Source organism: Pantherophis guttatus, chromosome 6 (genome assembly GCF_059756535.1).
Source record: "Pantherophis guttatus breed Tessera chromosome 6, ASM5975653v1, whole genome shotgun sequence".
NCBI lineage: Eukaryota > Metazoa > Chordata > Lepidosauria > Squamata > Colubridae > Pantherophis > Pantherophis guttatus.
In genome coordinates, this window is record NC_142068.1 from 32,285,418 (window position 1) to 32,302,194 (window position 16,777).

The 16,777-nt window shown below is 35.4% G+C and overlaps 1 protein-coding gene across 5 annotated transcripts; it reads left to right on the plus strand.

Moving 5' to 3' along the window:
- The first annotated feature begins 804 nt into the window (after positions 1 to 804).
- Positions 805 to 13,033, plus strand: SLC19A3 (solute carrier family 19 member 3). Of its 5 annotated transcripts, XM_034439351.2 has the most exons (6): positions 805 to 893; positions 1,701 to 1,718; positions 5,362 to 5,522; positions 6,517 to 7,336; positions 9,274 to 9,466; positions 10,418 to 10,691. In XM_034439351.2, exons 3-6 carry the CDS (start codon positions 5,373 to 5,375, stop codon positions 10,629 to 10,631), a joined length of 1,377 nt encoding a protein of 458 aa, XP_034295242.1. In that variant the 5' UTR covers positions 805 to 893; positions 1,701 to 1,718; positions 5,362 to 5,372; the 3' UTR covers positions 10,632 to 10,691. The 5 variants fall into 5 exon arrangements, 4 of the variants coding, with proteins under 4 accessions (XP_034295242.1, XP_087728786.1, XP_034295246.1 ...); XM_087872660.1 differs by lacking the exon at positions 1,701 to 1,718 and having other exon boundaries at positions 816 to 893; XM_034439355.3 differs by lacking the exons at positions 805 to 893; positions 1,701 to 1,718 and adding an exon at positions 3,086 to 3,196.
- The last annotated feature ends 3,744 nt before the right edge of the window (positions 13,034 to 16,777 follow it).

Below are 16,777 nucleotides of genomic sequence, written 5' to 3' on the forward strand. Positions count from 1 at the left end.
GGTGTGCCATTTTCTTCTTACAATAGCAAAAGACAACAAATGTCAGCAACCAACCTTCTATTTAAATTAACTGTAAACCTTGCTTTTAATGTTTCCTTTTGTTTGGTCCCCAAAGCCCTTTCCTAGCTTTGCACATTACTCTTCAATGCCATAACATCTCCTCGCCATCCCTCAATGAGACGGCACCATAGCAATCAAAGTTCTCTAGACATTGACAGTAAATTAACTGGTGGTCAGCAAAGCTCCAGAAATTCTTGGGAAGTTTCATAATCTATTTTCATTTAGTTAAATAGTGGGGTTACCTGAAATGTTCTTCCATGTGATACTCTACTGCTATATTTCTTTCATGTCAGTAGTGGAGTATGATTTGCCACAATTTGTTGGTGGATTGAACAAATCAAGGAAATCATTTCCAGAAAATAGGTTAGCTATAAAAAGAGCTTCTGTAATATTATACTAACTTTTAGTTAATATTACATTTGGCTGCTTTATCGCGTGGACTTTGAAGGCTAAAATACAGCAATTTAGATAACTCTAAGCATTGTTATAAATATATCTTTGTCCTTTGTAATGGAAACAATTAACTGTTCTTTGATCAGAGATCAAAGCAGTTGTCACTCCCTCCTCCATTTTCCCTACGTAGATTTTACTAAATACAAGTTAATGTGCCAACTACAAGTCTACCTTGATGCTGACTAATTTAATTTCCTTGTCTTTTTTACAAAGATCATTTTAAAAATCCACCTGGAATTTCATGGACTGCACATATGCTTGGCAACCTGAATGAATCATTTCACAATGGTGTAAAATGAATTGTCATCCACAACAAAAAGGTGGGTGAAACAGAGAGACATTGGGAGAGAAGTAGAGTCAAGAAGCAAGATTTTCTGCAGGTACAACTTACCACTATTTTTTTCTTTATCATCATTCTCTGCCTTACTTCATATATTAGAAAAACTATGGTTAATTTGTGTTTTTATAATTTGTATTTTAATTATATAATTAAAGCATTTAAAGTGTTTAAACTTAAAATAATTTGAAGAGTTAAAATAATGTTAATGGTTTATATATTATATTCTAATTTAAAAATATGTGGGGTTTTTTTGGAAAGAATAGAAAAAGAATTACAACAAATTATTTATTTATTTGACTTTTTTTTACTTTGTTTGCTGCCCATTTCACCAAATTATAAGTGGCAAAGGCTATTTCCAAGAGAAATGTATAGATTCAATTGAAGCATGAACAATCAGGGATCACTGGAGAGAAATGAAATTCATACACACACCTTGGTTTTCTTTAAGTTAATAAATGTAATACCTCTGACCGTAATTTGCCTTTTAAAATTCTTCTAAAATTAATTCTTGTATTTAATTATACTGCAGTTATAATTACCTTTGTCCAGGCAGAAAAATATAGCTAGCAAAAGAGTTGCTAGGGCACCTCTATATCATCAACAAGAATATCATGAATGAAATGTACCGTAATTAAATGTAAAGCCCATTTGCCCTTTCTCTTTCTAAAACCCAACCGTTCTTTCATTATAGTTTGCAACCCATTATTGCGTTTGCCGAATTAGTTATCCTTTCTAAAGCTCAGACTTGACCTCCTTCAAAGAATTATTTTGCCGAATCTGTAACTTTGAATAAAGCGATGTTGCCAGTATGGAATAATTTGATTTATTTCACTTTTCACTTTCACAGCTTGTCTTCATTCTTCAGGTACGAAGAAATATATTCAATAATGTTTCCTATATGTTTGCTTGCAATTTGTCTCCTTATGGCATAAATATTCAATGCCTTGGAAGGCAGGAAGGAGTGCAGTAAAGGAGATTTGCTTGCATTGATTGATTGATTGCATTGATTGCTTATTTGCTTGCATTGATTGATTTTTTTTAACTAAAATAATTACAGTTTAATGCAAGGGTCCCCAAACTTGGCAGCTTTAAGATTTGTGGACTTTAACTCCCAGAGTTGAATTCTGGAGAATTCTAGGAGTTGAAGTCCAGAAGTCTTAAAGCTGCCAAGTTTGAAGACCTCTGGTTTAATGAAGTGTAAGGGCTATTTTTGCTTTCAATTTGGCTCCCTTGACTTACTATACACATAAAGACACATGTAATGACAGGTACAAGTTGTTTATGCAATTTCATGAAAAAATAAGCCCATGAGAGCAATGTGTTGAAAATCTTAAAGTTTGTCTCTCCTTTGTATGGATTTGACCTTGTTGATGGGGTAGGGAATAAGATGGAGGCGTTTTTGAAAAATGTCCTGATATGATACGTTCTCTCTGCCATAGCATAGCTTCAGGAACCCCTTTATAGCAGCTCCATTCTGGGTCACATAACTAAGTGAAGGACAACTGGTGGCGTTGTTCAACTGCTTCTCTCATATGGATGCACTGACGGGAATTTGTCCTAGATATTTTTTTGTCCACTGCCTCCCATGTGATTAGTCCATTTTTTTTATTTTGATCTTCCATTTTGTTGACTTCTCCCACCATACTAAGATTGACCTTATTTCATATCCTACTGACCAATGAGACAGATAGAGTCCCAATACCATTTACTTCTCCTACAATAAAATATCATGCCTCATCTGATACTTTCTGACAAAAGAACTAGCAAATGCATTTTTACTGTGAATCTATTCAAATCCACAGTTGCCTTTTCTATGGGTTGCTCCATGAACGGTGGATTTGAGACCTGCTTCACATAGGATAGTACTCTGACAGCATTGCCTCCTTAAAAGGATAGAAGTCCTTATCTAATTATCTTAAATAACTTAATCTAATTAAGTTGTGAACTTAAATTAGAAAACCTTTGGCAGTGATTCTATTTTATTTAAAGGGAAGATACATAAACAGGGCCATATTTTCAAGTAGGTGGCAGCTTTAAAACGTGAAAAACTGGAATAACCACCAATGAGGCAAGGAAGAATCTGAAGGGAAGTGCAGCAATGTAAAGCAAGCTTTAAATTCATTAAATCAAAAAGACAAATAATCAACAATTGAAAATGTCAGGAAGACATCTACAGAAATGCTTGCCTCAAGCTGGATATTGAAACTTGAAAACCTAAGAAATTTATTGATGAGAAGCAAGGGTAATTATTTAAAGAGAAAACATGAAGGCATTTTCGTTGAGGCAAGCAGAGAACATGGTTACCATTTTGCAACAACCTAAGGAACTGGAACACATAACATGGTAAATATATTTTTTAAAAAATATTTCGCATACTTATATCCTGCATCTGATTTGAAGCTAAACCAAGATACACAGCATCCACTTCTCCTATTTTCTCTGCAAGAACAACTATGAGGGTACTTCGGCTGAGGGAATGACTGGCTCCCTTGTGAAGTTCTCTTGCTGATGCTGGTTTTTAAATTAGATTTCCCTGGATCCAGTCCCACATTTTAACCTCCATGCTATGCATTCACTCTAATGCTTCTGGGTATTTTTTCTTTCTTCTTGTGCCTAAATGTTGGAATATAATACCATTGAGCTAAGTACAAGAGGCTCTATTGGGTTTTTGCCTCCATCAAATATTTTTGTTGTTGGCGCGCTATTTATTTTGCTGTTAGATTACAATTACAATTGTAAAATTGTAAAATAATTACAATTATTTCTGTGGAATTAAATTTCCATAATGTTCAGTCCAGTTTTATTCACAAAGTTGTAGTCATTACAATGTCCCCTCTGTCACATGACCATGTTTTCTGAGCTAGCAAAATCAATGGGAAGGTAGCAGGAAGTTGGAAATCACTCCCACAATCACAGATTTTTTGCCAATCTCTGGTCATTCTGTTTATCTGTTTAGATAAGTAAATGTTGAGTTATCTTTAAACTTTGTTTTCCACTACAGTACTTTTTTTATTTATGATAGAAACTCTTCTTAGATGATCATGGAACCATCAAGCACTATGTTAAGAAAAATTAGTCAGCCAAAACTTCAATGTTGTTGTGGGGAAGAAAGAGTATTAGATATGTTGGTTGCCTTGAGTTATTTGTAAATAAATAATAATAAAGCAGGATACAAATAAATAAAATTTAAAAAATAATGATCATTTTTGTCCTATCATCTTTTTCTCAAAAGATGACCCAAGGGGTCACAGAGTTATCTAGTCTAAACTATCTATTTATTTATACCTTTATTATTTTTATAAATAACTCAAGGCAGTGAACATATCCAACACACCTTCCTTCTCCTATTTTCCCCACAACAACCCTATAAAGTGAGTTGAACTGAGAGAGTGACTGGCCCAAAGTCATCCAGCCGATTAAATAACTTATTATACCTAAATACAACATACACTTTACTGAAACATATTTTCTTTTCTTTTTTTTAAAGTTAATGTTTATTTTGTAAACAATAAGCTCAGAAGAAATGTTTTCAAGTGTGAATTAACAAATAGAAGCTCCCTAAACTTTTGGCAATCTGTAATTTTGTAAACAATCCTTATTATTTTGCCCTGTACTGGGGACAGCAATTTTGATTAGGGAAATAAGGAGACATTAATTTTAAAAAGTGTAATTGTTCATTAGTTGTGATGTTACCTTGTCAGACATCCCACTGAAATGTTTTTATTTCTTTTTGAGCCTTGATACTAGTCTAATAAGCAGATCAAATGAATGCTAAAATGGGTTCTATGCTTCTGTTTCCATGACTTTTATTATACCGTGTTTCCCTGAAAATATGACTGGGTCTTATTTTCTTTTGACCCCCGAAAAAACAGCTAGGGCTTCTTTTCAGGTGGGTCTAATTATTGACTCACCTCACGGTGGTGGCACTGACAGACCCACCCAGCTGCCGGCCCACTTCTTCTGCGGATGCTTGTCACTGCTTGCACACGTTGCCCTGGCCTCCGTTTTGCTATCAGAACCTTCCGGAAAGCTCTCTGCAGCTGAGAAACGGGCTCCATATTGACACGCGCAGCACCACCTGGCTTCCGTTTTGCCTTCAGATGCCTTCTGGAAAGTCCTCTGTAGCCGATAAAAGAGCTCCTGCACCCTGGGCTAATTTTGGGGTTAAGGGCTTAATTTTAGCGCATGCGTTCAAAAACATGATAGGGCTTCTTTTTGGGTTGGTCTTTCAGGGAAACATGGTAGTTCCTCTACAATTTCAATTCTTCATTCTCTAAGACAGCCATGTCAAACTCATGTTGCCACAACGGCATCACATGACATATCAGGACTTTTTTCCCCTTTGCTAAACCGGGCATGGGTGTGACCAGCACATGACGCATCTGGCCCATGGGCCGGGAGTTGACAGTCCTGTTCTAAGAAAAACATCTCACTGTACATATTAACAAAATAAGGTTTTTAAAAAAGTTCAAAAACCTCATCTATTTTTATGCACTTTAATATTTTAGCTGAAAGAGCCATGGACTGTTGGCAGAAAGTACATCAGAGTGGGTGGATTTTTCCAACTCTGGTCCTTTGTATTTATGGCTTCTTTACCATGATGAGGCCATCTGAACCTTTCCTCACACCTTACCTTACTGGACCTGAAAAAAATCTGACTATTGATGAGGTATAGTGAAATATGTTTTATCTGTGAGGGAATTTATTGGGTAGAAATAATGGTGCTGCAGATGGTGGAGGGCTTTTGTGATCCCCCCCCATCTCCCTAGATACCGGTTGAATTGCATGCATGTTAAATCCATAATGTAATTTTGTGGTCCGTGATTCAGCAGCACAAGTAGCTACAGATATTTTACATTTCATCAGTTTTACCACTTCTCCATAGATTACATGGTAATTGGTATTTTTCCAAGTGTAATTCATTGTGTTGATTGTCCTCTACCTTCATATACTTCATGGCTGAAGGCCTTGCTAGGACCAGCTTTCTTCTGTTGTGTCTACCTAATCTTCTAATTTCTGGATGATTTGGCTTACTCTAGTTTCCAGACAATGTTGTTTTGTGATATTACAGTAATGCTTAAACGTTTGCAAACCTTTTTGAATTTTCAATATTTCTGCATAAATATCACCTAAAACTCGATCTATTCTTCATACGTCCTAAATAAATTCTAGATAAACAGAAATCAATTAAACCAATAAGTCATAAACTTATACTAGTTTGTTTAGTTATTGAGGAACATGATCAGTGGTGGTATTCAACTAATTTAACAACCGTTTCTCTGCCCTAATGATTTCTTCCAACAACCAGTTCACCAAACTGCTCAGAAAGTTAACAACCGCTTCTCCCGAAGTGGTGCGAACTGGCTGAATCCCACAACTGAACATGATCCAAAACTATATATTTATGCGTAGCAAAATTTCTAGGATTATCAATTCATTTGAAGGGGAAATTAAACTCGAACTAGAGAAATTAGGTGTTTCACAAGCTTTTAAGCACAACTGTAAAAGACTTTCCCTGGTGGTAGCTGAACCCACCCTGTGGAACAATGTTCCTCCAGAGACTCCAATTCTATTGGGCTTTCATGAAACCATAACAGATTAGGTACAATTATATGCATACTTTATAGTTCTGCTTTATAGAATTTGTCCTTTTTGTCTTCTAGGTGACGCAACATATTTTTCCAGTTTGGACATACTCCTACCTGGCCCTGCTCTTCCCTGTATTTCTGATTACAGACTATGCACGCTATAAACCTATAATTATTCTACAGGGGATTAGCTTAATCGTTACGTGGGTGTTACTTTTGTTTGCCTCTGGCATATCAGCCATGCAGCTGGCAGAGTTTATGTATGGACTTGCAACAGCCACAGAGGTTGCCTATTATGCTTATATATATAGCGTTGTCAGTGCTGATTATTATCAGAAAGTGACAGGTTATTGCAGAAGTATCACCCTGGTGGCATCCACCCTGGGATCTCTGCTTGGACAGCTTTTAGTTTCTTTAGGCCAGGTATCTTATTTTTATCTTAATGTCATAACTTTAGCTTCTGTGTCTATGGCATTTATATCTTCATTTTTTCTGCCCATGCCACAAAAAAGCATGTTCTTCCACAGAAAGTCTTCCCCAGAACCTTTCAGTGGATCAGTAGAGAAAGTTACAGCACAAATTTCCAACCAACAAACCAAGCAACAGGACAAAGAGATGACAAAATCAGTGGCCAGGCCCCAGGATTTAACTGAGCATGAGCCATCCAAAATTAAAATCCAGAGTCGCTTTCTGTCAATCCTAAAGCAGTTGTGCATGGATCTGAAAGACTGTTATACAACTAAAAAACTTCTTTACTGGTCAATGTGGTGGGCTTTAGCTACTGCAGGATTTAACCAAATTTTGAATTATGTGCAAGTACTTTGGGATGATAAAGCACCTTCTCATAGTTCTGAAGTTTATAACGGAGCTGTTGAAGCCATAGCTACATTTCTAAGTAAGCAAACTTAAAATTGATCTTATACATTTTCCAACAATAAATGTTACGTACACACAAATTAAACACTACATTCATGCAAAATCCCACATGTATTTAAACATGTACACATATTTTGATTTATATAAATAGTTGTTTATTTCAGTGGAGCTGGTGGATTGTAATACAAGTTATCCTCAAGTTATGATCATAATTGGAGCCATAACTTGTGTTGCTGAGCAGAGTGGTTGTTAAGTCAGTCACTTCCAATTTTATGAGCATTTTTCACTGAGATGCTTGAGCAAGTCACTCTGTTGTTAAGCACACCTGGCTTCTCCCATTTACTTTGCTTGTTGGAAGATCACAAATGCCAATCATGTGACCGTGGGATGCTGCTACCATCATATTTAAGTGTCCATCTTCTTCAGGATGTTTAAGAATTTATAGTCTTAATTTGTGTTTAACTTTATGGTTTTTCAATATGAGGTTATGTATTTTTTGTTATATGAACAATTTTGTCATCTAGTCAAAATTTGGGGTGCATGGTACCCAAATTTTAATCCCATTATGAAATTGTTCATATAACAAAAACTAAACATTTTAAAAAATTTCAAATTAAAAAAAAATTATGAAGATTTTTTTTTAATTTGAACAAATTATATAACAAAAAATACATAACCTCATATTGAAAAACCATAAAGTTAGGCACAAATTAAGACTATAAATTCTTAAACATCCTGAAGGAGATGGACATTTAAAAAATATGAAATATAAAAAAATAAATGACTATTTTCTACCTGGAATTTTTATTTTACAACTTCAAAAAACTGATTCAATTTTAAAGCAGCTATTACAGTCAAATATTATACAACAAGAGGGAAAATAAACTTAAAAGGAATTTCTTAGAATCTTGGTAGAATCATACACTAAACAGGAAATGGTGTTGTGTGAAATGGATATTGCTGAATATCCATTTCTGCTGAAATGGATATTGAAATTCTTAGCTGCATCAGAAAAAGCAGAAATGATACGTCTTTTTGGTTTAATTTACACATGTAGGCTGGACCGCAGTGTCCTGTTCTGATCACTATGCAAAAGTATTTAAATAAATTGTATTTCAGAAAAGGAATGAGGTTTGGAGACTTCGTATCTTATAAGGAATGATTGGCAAAAGTTGGGCATATTTAATCTGGGATTGTAATTAATAAGCAGGTAATCAGATAACATCATAATATACCTGAATAATTATCATATAGTAGTACTCCTATTTATACTGGTTATCTGGGGGGTAATAACAATAAGTCTCCCAGAAATTCTGGGAATTGCTAAATTAAATTAAATTAAATTAAATTAACCAGCAGTCTCCAATTTCAGCCAGAGATTAGACTAAACTTTAGTTTGTGAAGCAAGTCATCAGGTGATACACTTTTTGCTTACTGTATAGCACTAGCAATAGCACTTAGACTTATATACTGCTTCATAGTGCTTTACAGCCCTCTCCAAGCTGTTTACCTTGGAAGGATGGAAGGCCTGAGCCGTCAGAATTGAACTTCTGGAGTGAGTAGTGAATTAGCCTGCAGGATTGCATTCTAACCACTGCACCACCATGGCTCTTAATAAATGATATTAATATAATAATACACTGATTTTATTACTGCTTGGTGTATTGTTGGTATTTTAAGTTTTGCAAGAAAGTGACAAAGAAGTAAATAATACTTTAATGAGAGGATCATTATATTGAAGTTAAACGGGTGAATCCATCAGAGTTTTGTTAGCCCTTCAGCCTTGTTGAACTATTACTTTGAAGTTCTTCAAAAAATAGAAAAGAATGTACATCTTCTCTGCCTATTAAAGGAGCAATCATGATTAAATGTTTAAATAAATAGAGTTGTTTTAAACACTTTTTAGTACATGCTATAGTCCTGCAAAATGCAACAGGTGAATCTCTCTACTCTTAGGTTCAATAGCATCATTAGCTGTGGGATATGTGAAACTGAACTGGGATCTAACTGGAGAACTGGCACTGGGAATCTTCTCTGCCCTGGATGCTACTTCACTTATTGTGATGCATTTTATCCAGAACATCTGGGTCTGCTATGCTAGCTATTTAGTGTTCAAAGCTTGTTATATGCTCCTTATAACCATAGCCACGTAAGTAAATTGTCAGTGTTAATTTGCTACCATTTACAGTACTTCTTGCTAGAGTTGAGAACGAAATATTACTGGTGATTTATTTTATGTAAGGGCATAAGCAATGGAAGAAATGGAGATTTTGTTCCCCTAGCATAGTGTTTTTCAACCTTGGCAACTTTAAGATATGCAGACTTCAATTACTAGAATTGAACTATGGAAGAGTTTCGTGACATCTTGTTCAGAGAACCCCGTAAATGACATCTAAGAGGACTGAATTTATTTATTAGATTTTATCATTATTTTAAATAAAATTAATAATTAGAGGCAGCCAGATATTATGGACCAAAATAGATGTGTTTTATTATCTTTTATTTTTAAATGCGTAGTTCTATTTTATAACAAGCTATGTGAAATCCCAAATACCATACATGATTGTCTAAAGCAATGTTTCTCAATCTCGGCAACTTTAAGATATATGGACTTCAACTCCTTTGAGCTGTTTATTCCAGAGCCTAAAAGTTGCATCAATGCTAACACAGACATGGAATGTGTAATCTCATTGTTTCTTCAATTAACAATTCTTTTGTTGTTAAATCAGTTAAATGCATTTTAAGACTTATTCAGTATCTATTTTCAAGATAAAAGTGATTCACTTTCTTACCCTTAGCAATCTTAGTACACCTCTGCTATTGTATCTTAATGAGCCAGTGTAGATTAAGCAATTACTCATAATTACATTGTGTTGTATGTGTGTGGGGGTGTGGATATAATTTTACACTGCATTTGTAAAATTCACTTATATTTTCCAAATTTTGCCTCAGCTCAATAGTCTTTTACAATATTTCAATAAGTTACTAATATATCTTGCATAATTCATGTAGTTATACTCTTCTCATATGCAGCCAAATTATACTGAAATTTCATCTCTCAAAACAATATTCAATATTCTAACCAAAGTTTGTATTTTAGATTCCAGATTGCTATCAACCTCAGTATGGAGCGCTATGCCTTGATGTTTGGCTTCAACAATTTTGTTGCACTGCTAATTCAAACTATACTGACTGTTATTGTAGTTGATTCAAAAGGTCTGGGCCTGGATATTGGGACTCAGGTAAGTTGGACAGGTAATATGGGCACTGTTGCTGAATCAGTATTTCTGAAGACTTTCACATCTTTTCAGTAATCACCTTCTGAAATGAATGGACTTTGGAATTTCAAACTAAATAGGGATAGTTAGCCTTTTGCCAGGGATTGTACTTGTGTTTTGGAAGGTTGATATTACTACAAAAACTAAGCCTATCAGTCAACACATTCATTTTTAATTTCTTACTAAAAACAAGTGCACTATTGCTTAGTTCTAAATCCTTACAAAGATTGAGTAATCATAACAAAAACTAAATTAGGAAATATTAGAAGGCAAAATGAAATTAATTATTCTGTTGGAACTACAGGCCATACCTGGGTTAAAAATGAGATCATTCCTAAATTTGTTTTTAAGTCAAATTTGTATTTAAGTCAGAACTCATATTTATGAACAGACTGCCTATTAAACTACTGAAAATTGGCTGTATATTAAAAATGCACAGCTTCAGAGGTTCATGAAAACAGTGTGACCAGTTGTTCTTCAGCTTGAAAAAATAGAATGCTGTCCACCATTTTTAGTAATAGACAGTCCATTCATAAATATGAGTTGTTTGTAAGTGGGGTGTTCTTAACTTGGGACTGCTTGTAATTGGAACCAGGAACTCTGTTAAATCTCAATGGAGATTCTCAGTCATCCAGGTCGTGGTTGTCCCAAAGGTGCTTTTTCAAGAGGCAAATGGACTTTGTTTTTTCTTTGAAGACATTTTGCTTCTCATCTAAGAAACTTGGATAAGCAGCGAAACGTCTTCAAAGAAAAACTAGAAAGTCCAGTTGCCTCTTGAAAAAGCACCTTTGGGGCAGCAATTATGTTGCTAACTGACGCAGCCATAAAGCACAACACATGAATGTCATTTGTGACCTCTTGCCACCTTCCTCATTGATTTTGCTTGTCAGAAGCCTCAGTGGTTTGCAAATGACATCACATGATTGTGGGATGCTGTGACATCATAAATGTGAGCCAAGCAGTTGCCAAGCACCCATATTGCAATTACAAGACCACAGGGATGTTACAAGCAACACATTAAGGACCTGTCAAGTTCCTCCACGTTCAGTGTCATAATTAACTACAGTTGCTGAATGAGCGGACTTTAATCAAGGACTGCCTGTAAACATAAGCTGCTTAAATATCACAGAAAGATGATTTGTTGAGCTCTGGGATGGGAAGAAATATGGAATCCTAGACCTCCAGATGGACTTTGGTTACTGTTTCTTAGGTAACAATTTCTATTTTAAGGACTGCATTGCTTATAATTTGAAGGCACTGTAACAAAAGGCATATTTGTTGTTAATAAATCCAAGTCTCACAGAAAGGTGAATTTAATTATTCTTAATGGGTTTTTTACATACAGAAATAGCCCTGGAACCACAGATAATGTTCTCATAGTAAATTAGTTCTTTGTCCAAACACAAACTTGTGAATAAGACATTTTGGTAGCCTTGGACTATGCTATGCTCTTTTCATGGCACGCAGTGGCCCAGTGGCTAAGACGCTGAGCTTGTTGATCAAAAGGTAGGCAGTTCAGTGGTTCGAATCCCTAGTGCCACGTCACGGGGTGAGCTCCCATTACTTGTCCCAGCTTCTGCCAACCTAGCAGTTCGAAAGTATGTAAAAATGCAAGTAGAAAAATAGGGACCACCTTTGGTGGGAAGATAACAGCGTTCTATGCGCCTTTGGTATTTAGTCATGCTGGCCACATGACCACGAAGACGTCTTTGGACAGCGCTGGCTCTTTGGCTTTGAAACAAAGATGAGCATCGCCCCTAGAGACGGGCACGACTAGCATATATGTGCAAAGAGAACCTTTACCTTATGCTCTTTTCATACCATTTTTAAATGGTTTTGACCATTTAAAACGTAGATCTGAACTCTCATTTCATGCCAGTGTGTATCACTTGATATTATTTTATAAATATTTAATGAAACCTTTGGGATTGCACTCAAGAAATTATACCAGTTTAGCTATGTACATCGAAATACATTCAGGAATCTCACATGGTTTGCAAAGACAGTTGCTTAAGGTTATTACTATAGCCAAGGTTCCTAGGCTTCATTTTTTTGACATTTAAAAAACGCTAGACATAATACTAATTGGCAAAATAGTTGAAAAACATTAAAATAATAGTTGAGATTTTTCTAGGGAAAATAGCTTGATTCTTCTGCTTTATTGCAGTTCTTAATATATGGAAGCTACTTTGCGGTGATAGCTGGAATTTTTCTAAGCAGAAGCATTTACATCATAATCTCAACGAAATGTAAAAAGGAAAACCCTGTAGAAAATCTTCAAATGACAGCACAATGGCAGAATACAGAGATTCCTAGCACAAGAATGTAGCACCTTAAACAAAAGTTGCCTTGAAGCCAAATTGAACAATCATTTATTTGAACAAACCAGTCGCTTGGTGACTTTGTCATATTTGCACATAAAATTAACTTGTATATTCTCATGATTTTAAATTCTGTGATTATGACATAACTGTATTAAAAGATCAGAATTCTCAATGTGTCCAACCTAACATAAGATGGTTACATTTGAAAGGAGAAGGAAATTGATTGAAGGGTCATTTGTAATTGCTATTAAAACAGTTCTTTGTAATGCCATTTAATTAATGAAAATCGAAAGTATTTTCCTTACTTTTGGAGATTCATGCTGCTGCTAATTGTTTCTGGCTTCAGTTTAAGTTCTGGTATAACTTTTATAGTCATCTCCTCCATTATAGAACTACCATTGATTATTTTGGCTCAAGCTCTTCAGATGTTATTCAGTGAGAATTGGAGAGTTGCAGATTTCCCATCTTTAATCCTGAATGGATGAAAATCTGACTATCTGAAATCTTGCCTTGTTACACACCTGACTGAGGCAAGGGATTTTGAAGATAACTTCAGCTGTGGAGGAAATTTTAGAGCACAAAGTACTATATAGCTCAGTAGTGTCCCCAACTGTGGGCTACATTCCCTGAGGAATTGTTACTGGTCTTCACTCCTCTTGAGGATACATGTCCAGCCTAGGTTTTTAAGGAGTCAATGTTTTTGTTGTTTTATGGTTATTGTTTCAAGTATATTAATATCTCATTTTAAGTTTTTCAGAGAACTTTGTTCACTGGGGATATGCATAATCTTCCATGCCAAAGTATTGTGGGCAGAAAACAGCTGCTTTGTATAGTTCATATCTGAACAGAAAAAAATCATTTTGAAGTTTTTGGTCTATAGAATGAAAGAAGCTATTTTGAAATGGATAAAAACTAAAACATGATTGCTCTAATGATGAAGTGTTCAGAGAAGAGTAAGGAAAAGTCCAAGATGGGGGTGGAAAGGATTGTTTTATATCTGCATGTGTGTCAATAGTGCTGCTGATGGAAGGCACAAACAAAAGTTGAAAGGGGAGAGATGCCAGTTCCTCACATGGCAGGGGAGGTCAGCAGAGTGCCATAGACCAGTGGTCCCCAACCTTTTTATCGCCGCGGCCCGCTGAGCGCGCGCAGGGGTGGGGGCACGGTCCAGGAGCTTTTGCGCACGGCCCATTGTGCACGGCCCAGGAGCCTTTGCGCTGCAGCGTTCATGTCCCCCGGCCGCTGCGCGGCCCGGTGCCAGGTACTCCACGGCCCGGCACCGGTCCGCGGACCGGGGGTTGGGGACCACTGCCATAGACAACCCATTCTCACCTCTCTTTCACCAGGACGACACCAAGGATCACTGAGGAGAGGGAAAGCACTGGAAAGGTGAGAAACACACAGCTAGGGGGATTTGCTGCACTGAGAATTGCCGAAATATCCTTGTTAGGAATAGGCACACAGACAATGGCTAAGGATCGGAAAGATTGGTGGATAATGTTATGTTGGGAAGTGCAGGGATAATACTGCAGAACTGCCTGAGTGGGATGTTTGGGGTTCAGAACAGATTTTGTTCCATATTCAGTTCTACCATTATCTTAAGTCTTACTTAAATCTTTTAATAAAGATGGTAATAAATAGCCATTTCAAGGCAATAGATTGTTTCCTTGGGGAGAGATGTGCATATACTATGCTCAGAAAAAACGGAAATGTATTTATTTATATCCCACCTTTATTATTTTTGTTCAGTTAAATTTTTTGCAAATAGGTAGCATTGTAATTCTGTGAAATTCTTAGTGGATGGATAAGTGCACTGTGTTTATCAGGTCACTCTTGACAATAGTCTGAACATGTAGTTGGCCCTGGATCAAGCAGCTTGTATGGTGAGCAGTGCCTCCCAGGGCCCACAGTACCCTCATGTTGAAACTGATAAAAACCAATGTTTATATACATTGTCTCATTGAGCCTTCTCAACCTATTAGTTGCTAGGAGAAATAATTAGAATGTAAGTTTATGTAGAGATTCACTTTTGGACTCCTTTGTGTTTCATCTTTGGCATCAAAGGTTTGTCATTGATCAAACTGATATTCTCAAGAATTGTCATCGTTTCGAGTCCGTTTGTTGTTCCCATTATTCTTTTCATATTCTTCTCTAGTAATAAGTAGACTATTTTACTTTTAACCTGCTTTAACCAATTACACAACCATTCTCTGGCTATGTAATTTTCTTATTTTTCTTTAAAAAAGCACCAAACTCTAGAATATTTTCTATGAATTGCAGGATGTATGCATTGAAAAAGCTAAAGATAACCTTTTACTAGATGTTGGTTACTTCTGAGCCTTCTGAGTGTATAAAAGTTTATAGGATATCTTATTTAGTCTAATTTCCTGTTCAGTCTCAGATCATTGAGCATTTTTTGCTACTCCCTCCATGGATAGATTTCACATCCATAGTAAATTCTGCTTTTATAATTTCCTTGTTCTGGAATAAACTGCCATGAGAAACAATTCTCCCTCATTTAAACTGGTGGGGAAGGAGAGCTCAAAACATGCTTGTTTACACATCTTTTAATTATTTTGTTTCAAACATTTAAAATAGTTTAGATTAACAATTTTGTGAAGTTTGTTTTAATATTATGTAGTTTAATTGTATTTGCTAATTGTCTTGAGCACACAAATACTCAAAATAAATAAAAATAAAATGATGGCACTATTTTATTATAAACATCAGGTAGAAAAATCTTGGAAGTGCTGGGGAAAAGTCATCCATTATAAAAGATGGTGAGAAAATTGAAGTTTACAGATTATTGTATTTTTTGATGTATGGGGACATGATGCAATCTATTAAGAAATGATAAATATTGTTTAATTAATTTTCTGTGAGATAACACCAGTATTTAATTTTTATGATAATAAAAACATTTAAAACACAGTATGTTCTCATATGGACTGATTCATTCTGTTCTCAGTTTGAAGTTTAGCAAAAATATTTTTAAATATCTCCTATCTTGAAATTATTGCAATACGCATAATATTATCAAGCTTAATTAGCAAACTTAATGCCTATAATAATGATCTGTTAAAATAGATGGAATCCTAACTAAGACTGCACGTTCCTTTTTCAAACTACTTTGCCAGAATTGGTTATTTACTTAATTGATTTATTGTATATAATTACCACCTTACATAACTGACTCTGAGTGGCATACAATAAAATATGTTTTAAAATAATATAAAATAAAAACACAGAGAATGTTGTTGGCAATATAGAAAGCAAGGGGCAAAATAGATGCTTAATCCTTGGAGAGATTTTGATCTTCATGTCTGGAAAATAAAAACTCAAAAGTGTTTCAAAATTGGGGAATCCACCTCAACCTAAAATGTAATCTCCACTGAACTCAACAGAATTTATAATACACTGCAAAGTATATCATAAATTATATAAAACTTAAAGCTAATAATAAAATATATGCATTTGGAGAAAACATAGGATATATTTAAACAACAGAGTCCACTAAGGAATTTAAAATAACATGTGGGGAATACTGAGTGCATGCCATTATTTCAGGAGATGAACTCCAAATTATACAGGTAATCCTCAATTTACAATATAGTAGTTTGTTTAGTGACCGTTCAAAGTTACAACAGCACTAAAAAATGTGACTTATAACCATTTTTCAGTTACCACCTTTTCAGCATCCCCATGATCATGTGATCAAAATTCAGATGGTTGGCAACTGGTTCATATTTATGACCATTTCTGGGTCCCAAGGTCATGTGATCACATTTTGTGACCTTCTGACAAGCAAAGTCAATGGGGAAGCCAGATTCACTAAACAATAGGATTACAAATTTATCA

Excerpts from the sequence above, each read along its gene's own strand:
- SLC19A3 (XM_087872661.1), top strand. The coding sequence starts at position 5,343 with ATGCACTTTAATATTTTAGCTGAAAGAGCCATGGACTGTTGGCAGAAA. Across the intron at positions 7,337-9,273 it reads AGCCATAGCTACATTTCTAA|GTTCAATAGCATCATTAGCT; the intron begins GTAAGCAAACTT and ends CTCTACTCTTAG. Across the intron at positions 9,467-10,417 it reads CTCCTTATAACCATAGCCAC|ATTCCAGATTGCTATCAACC; the intron begins GTAAGTAAATTG and ends TTTGTATTTTAG.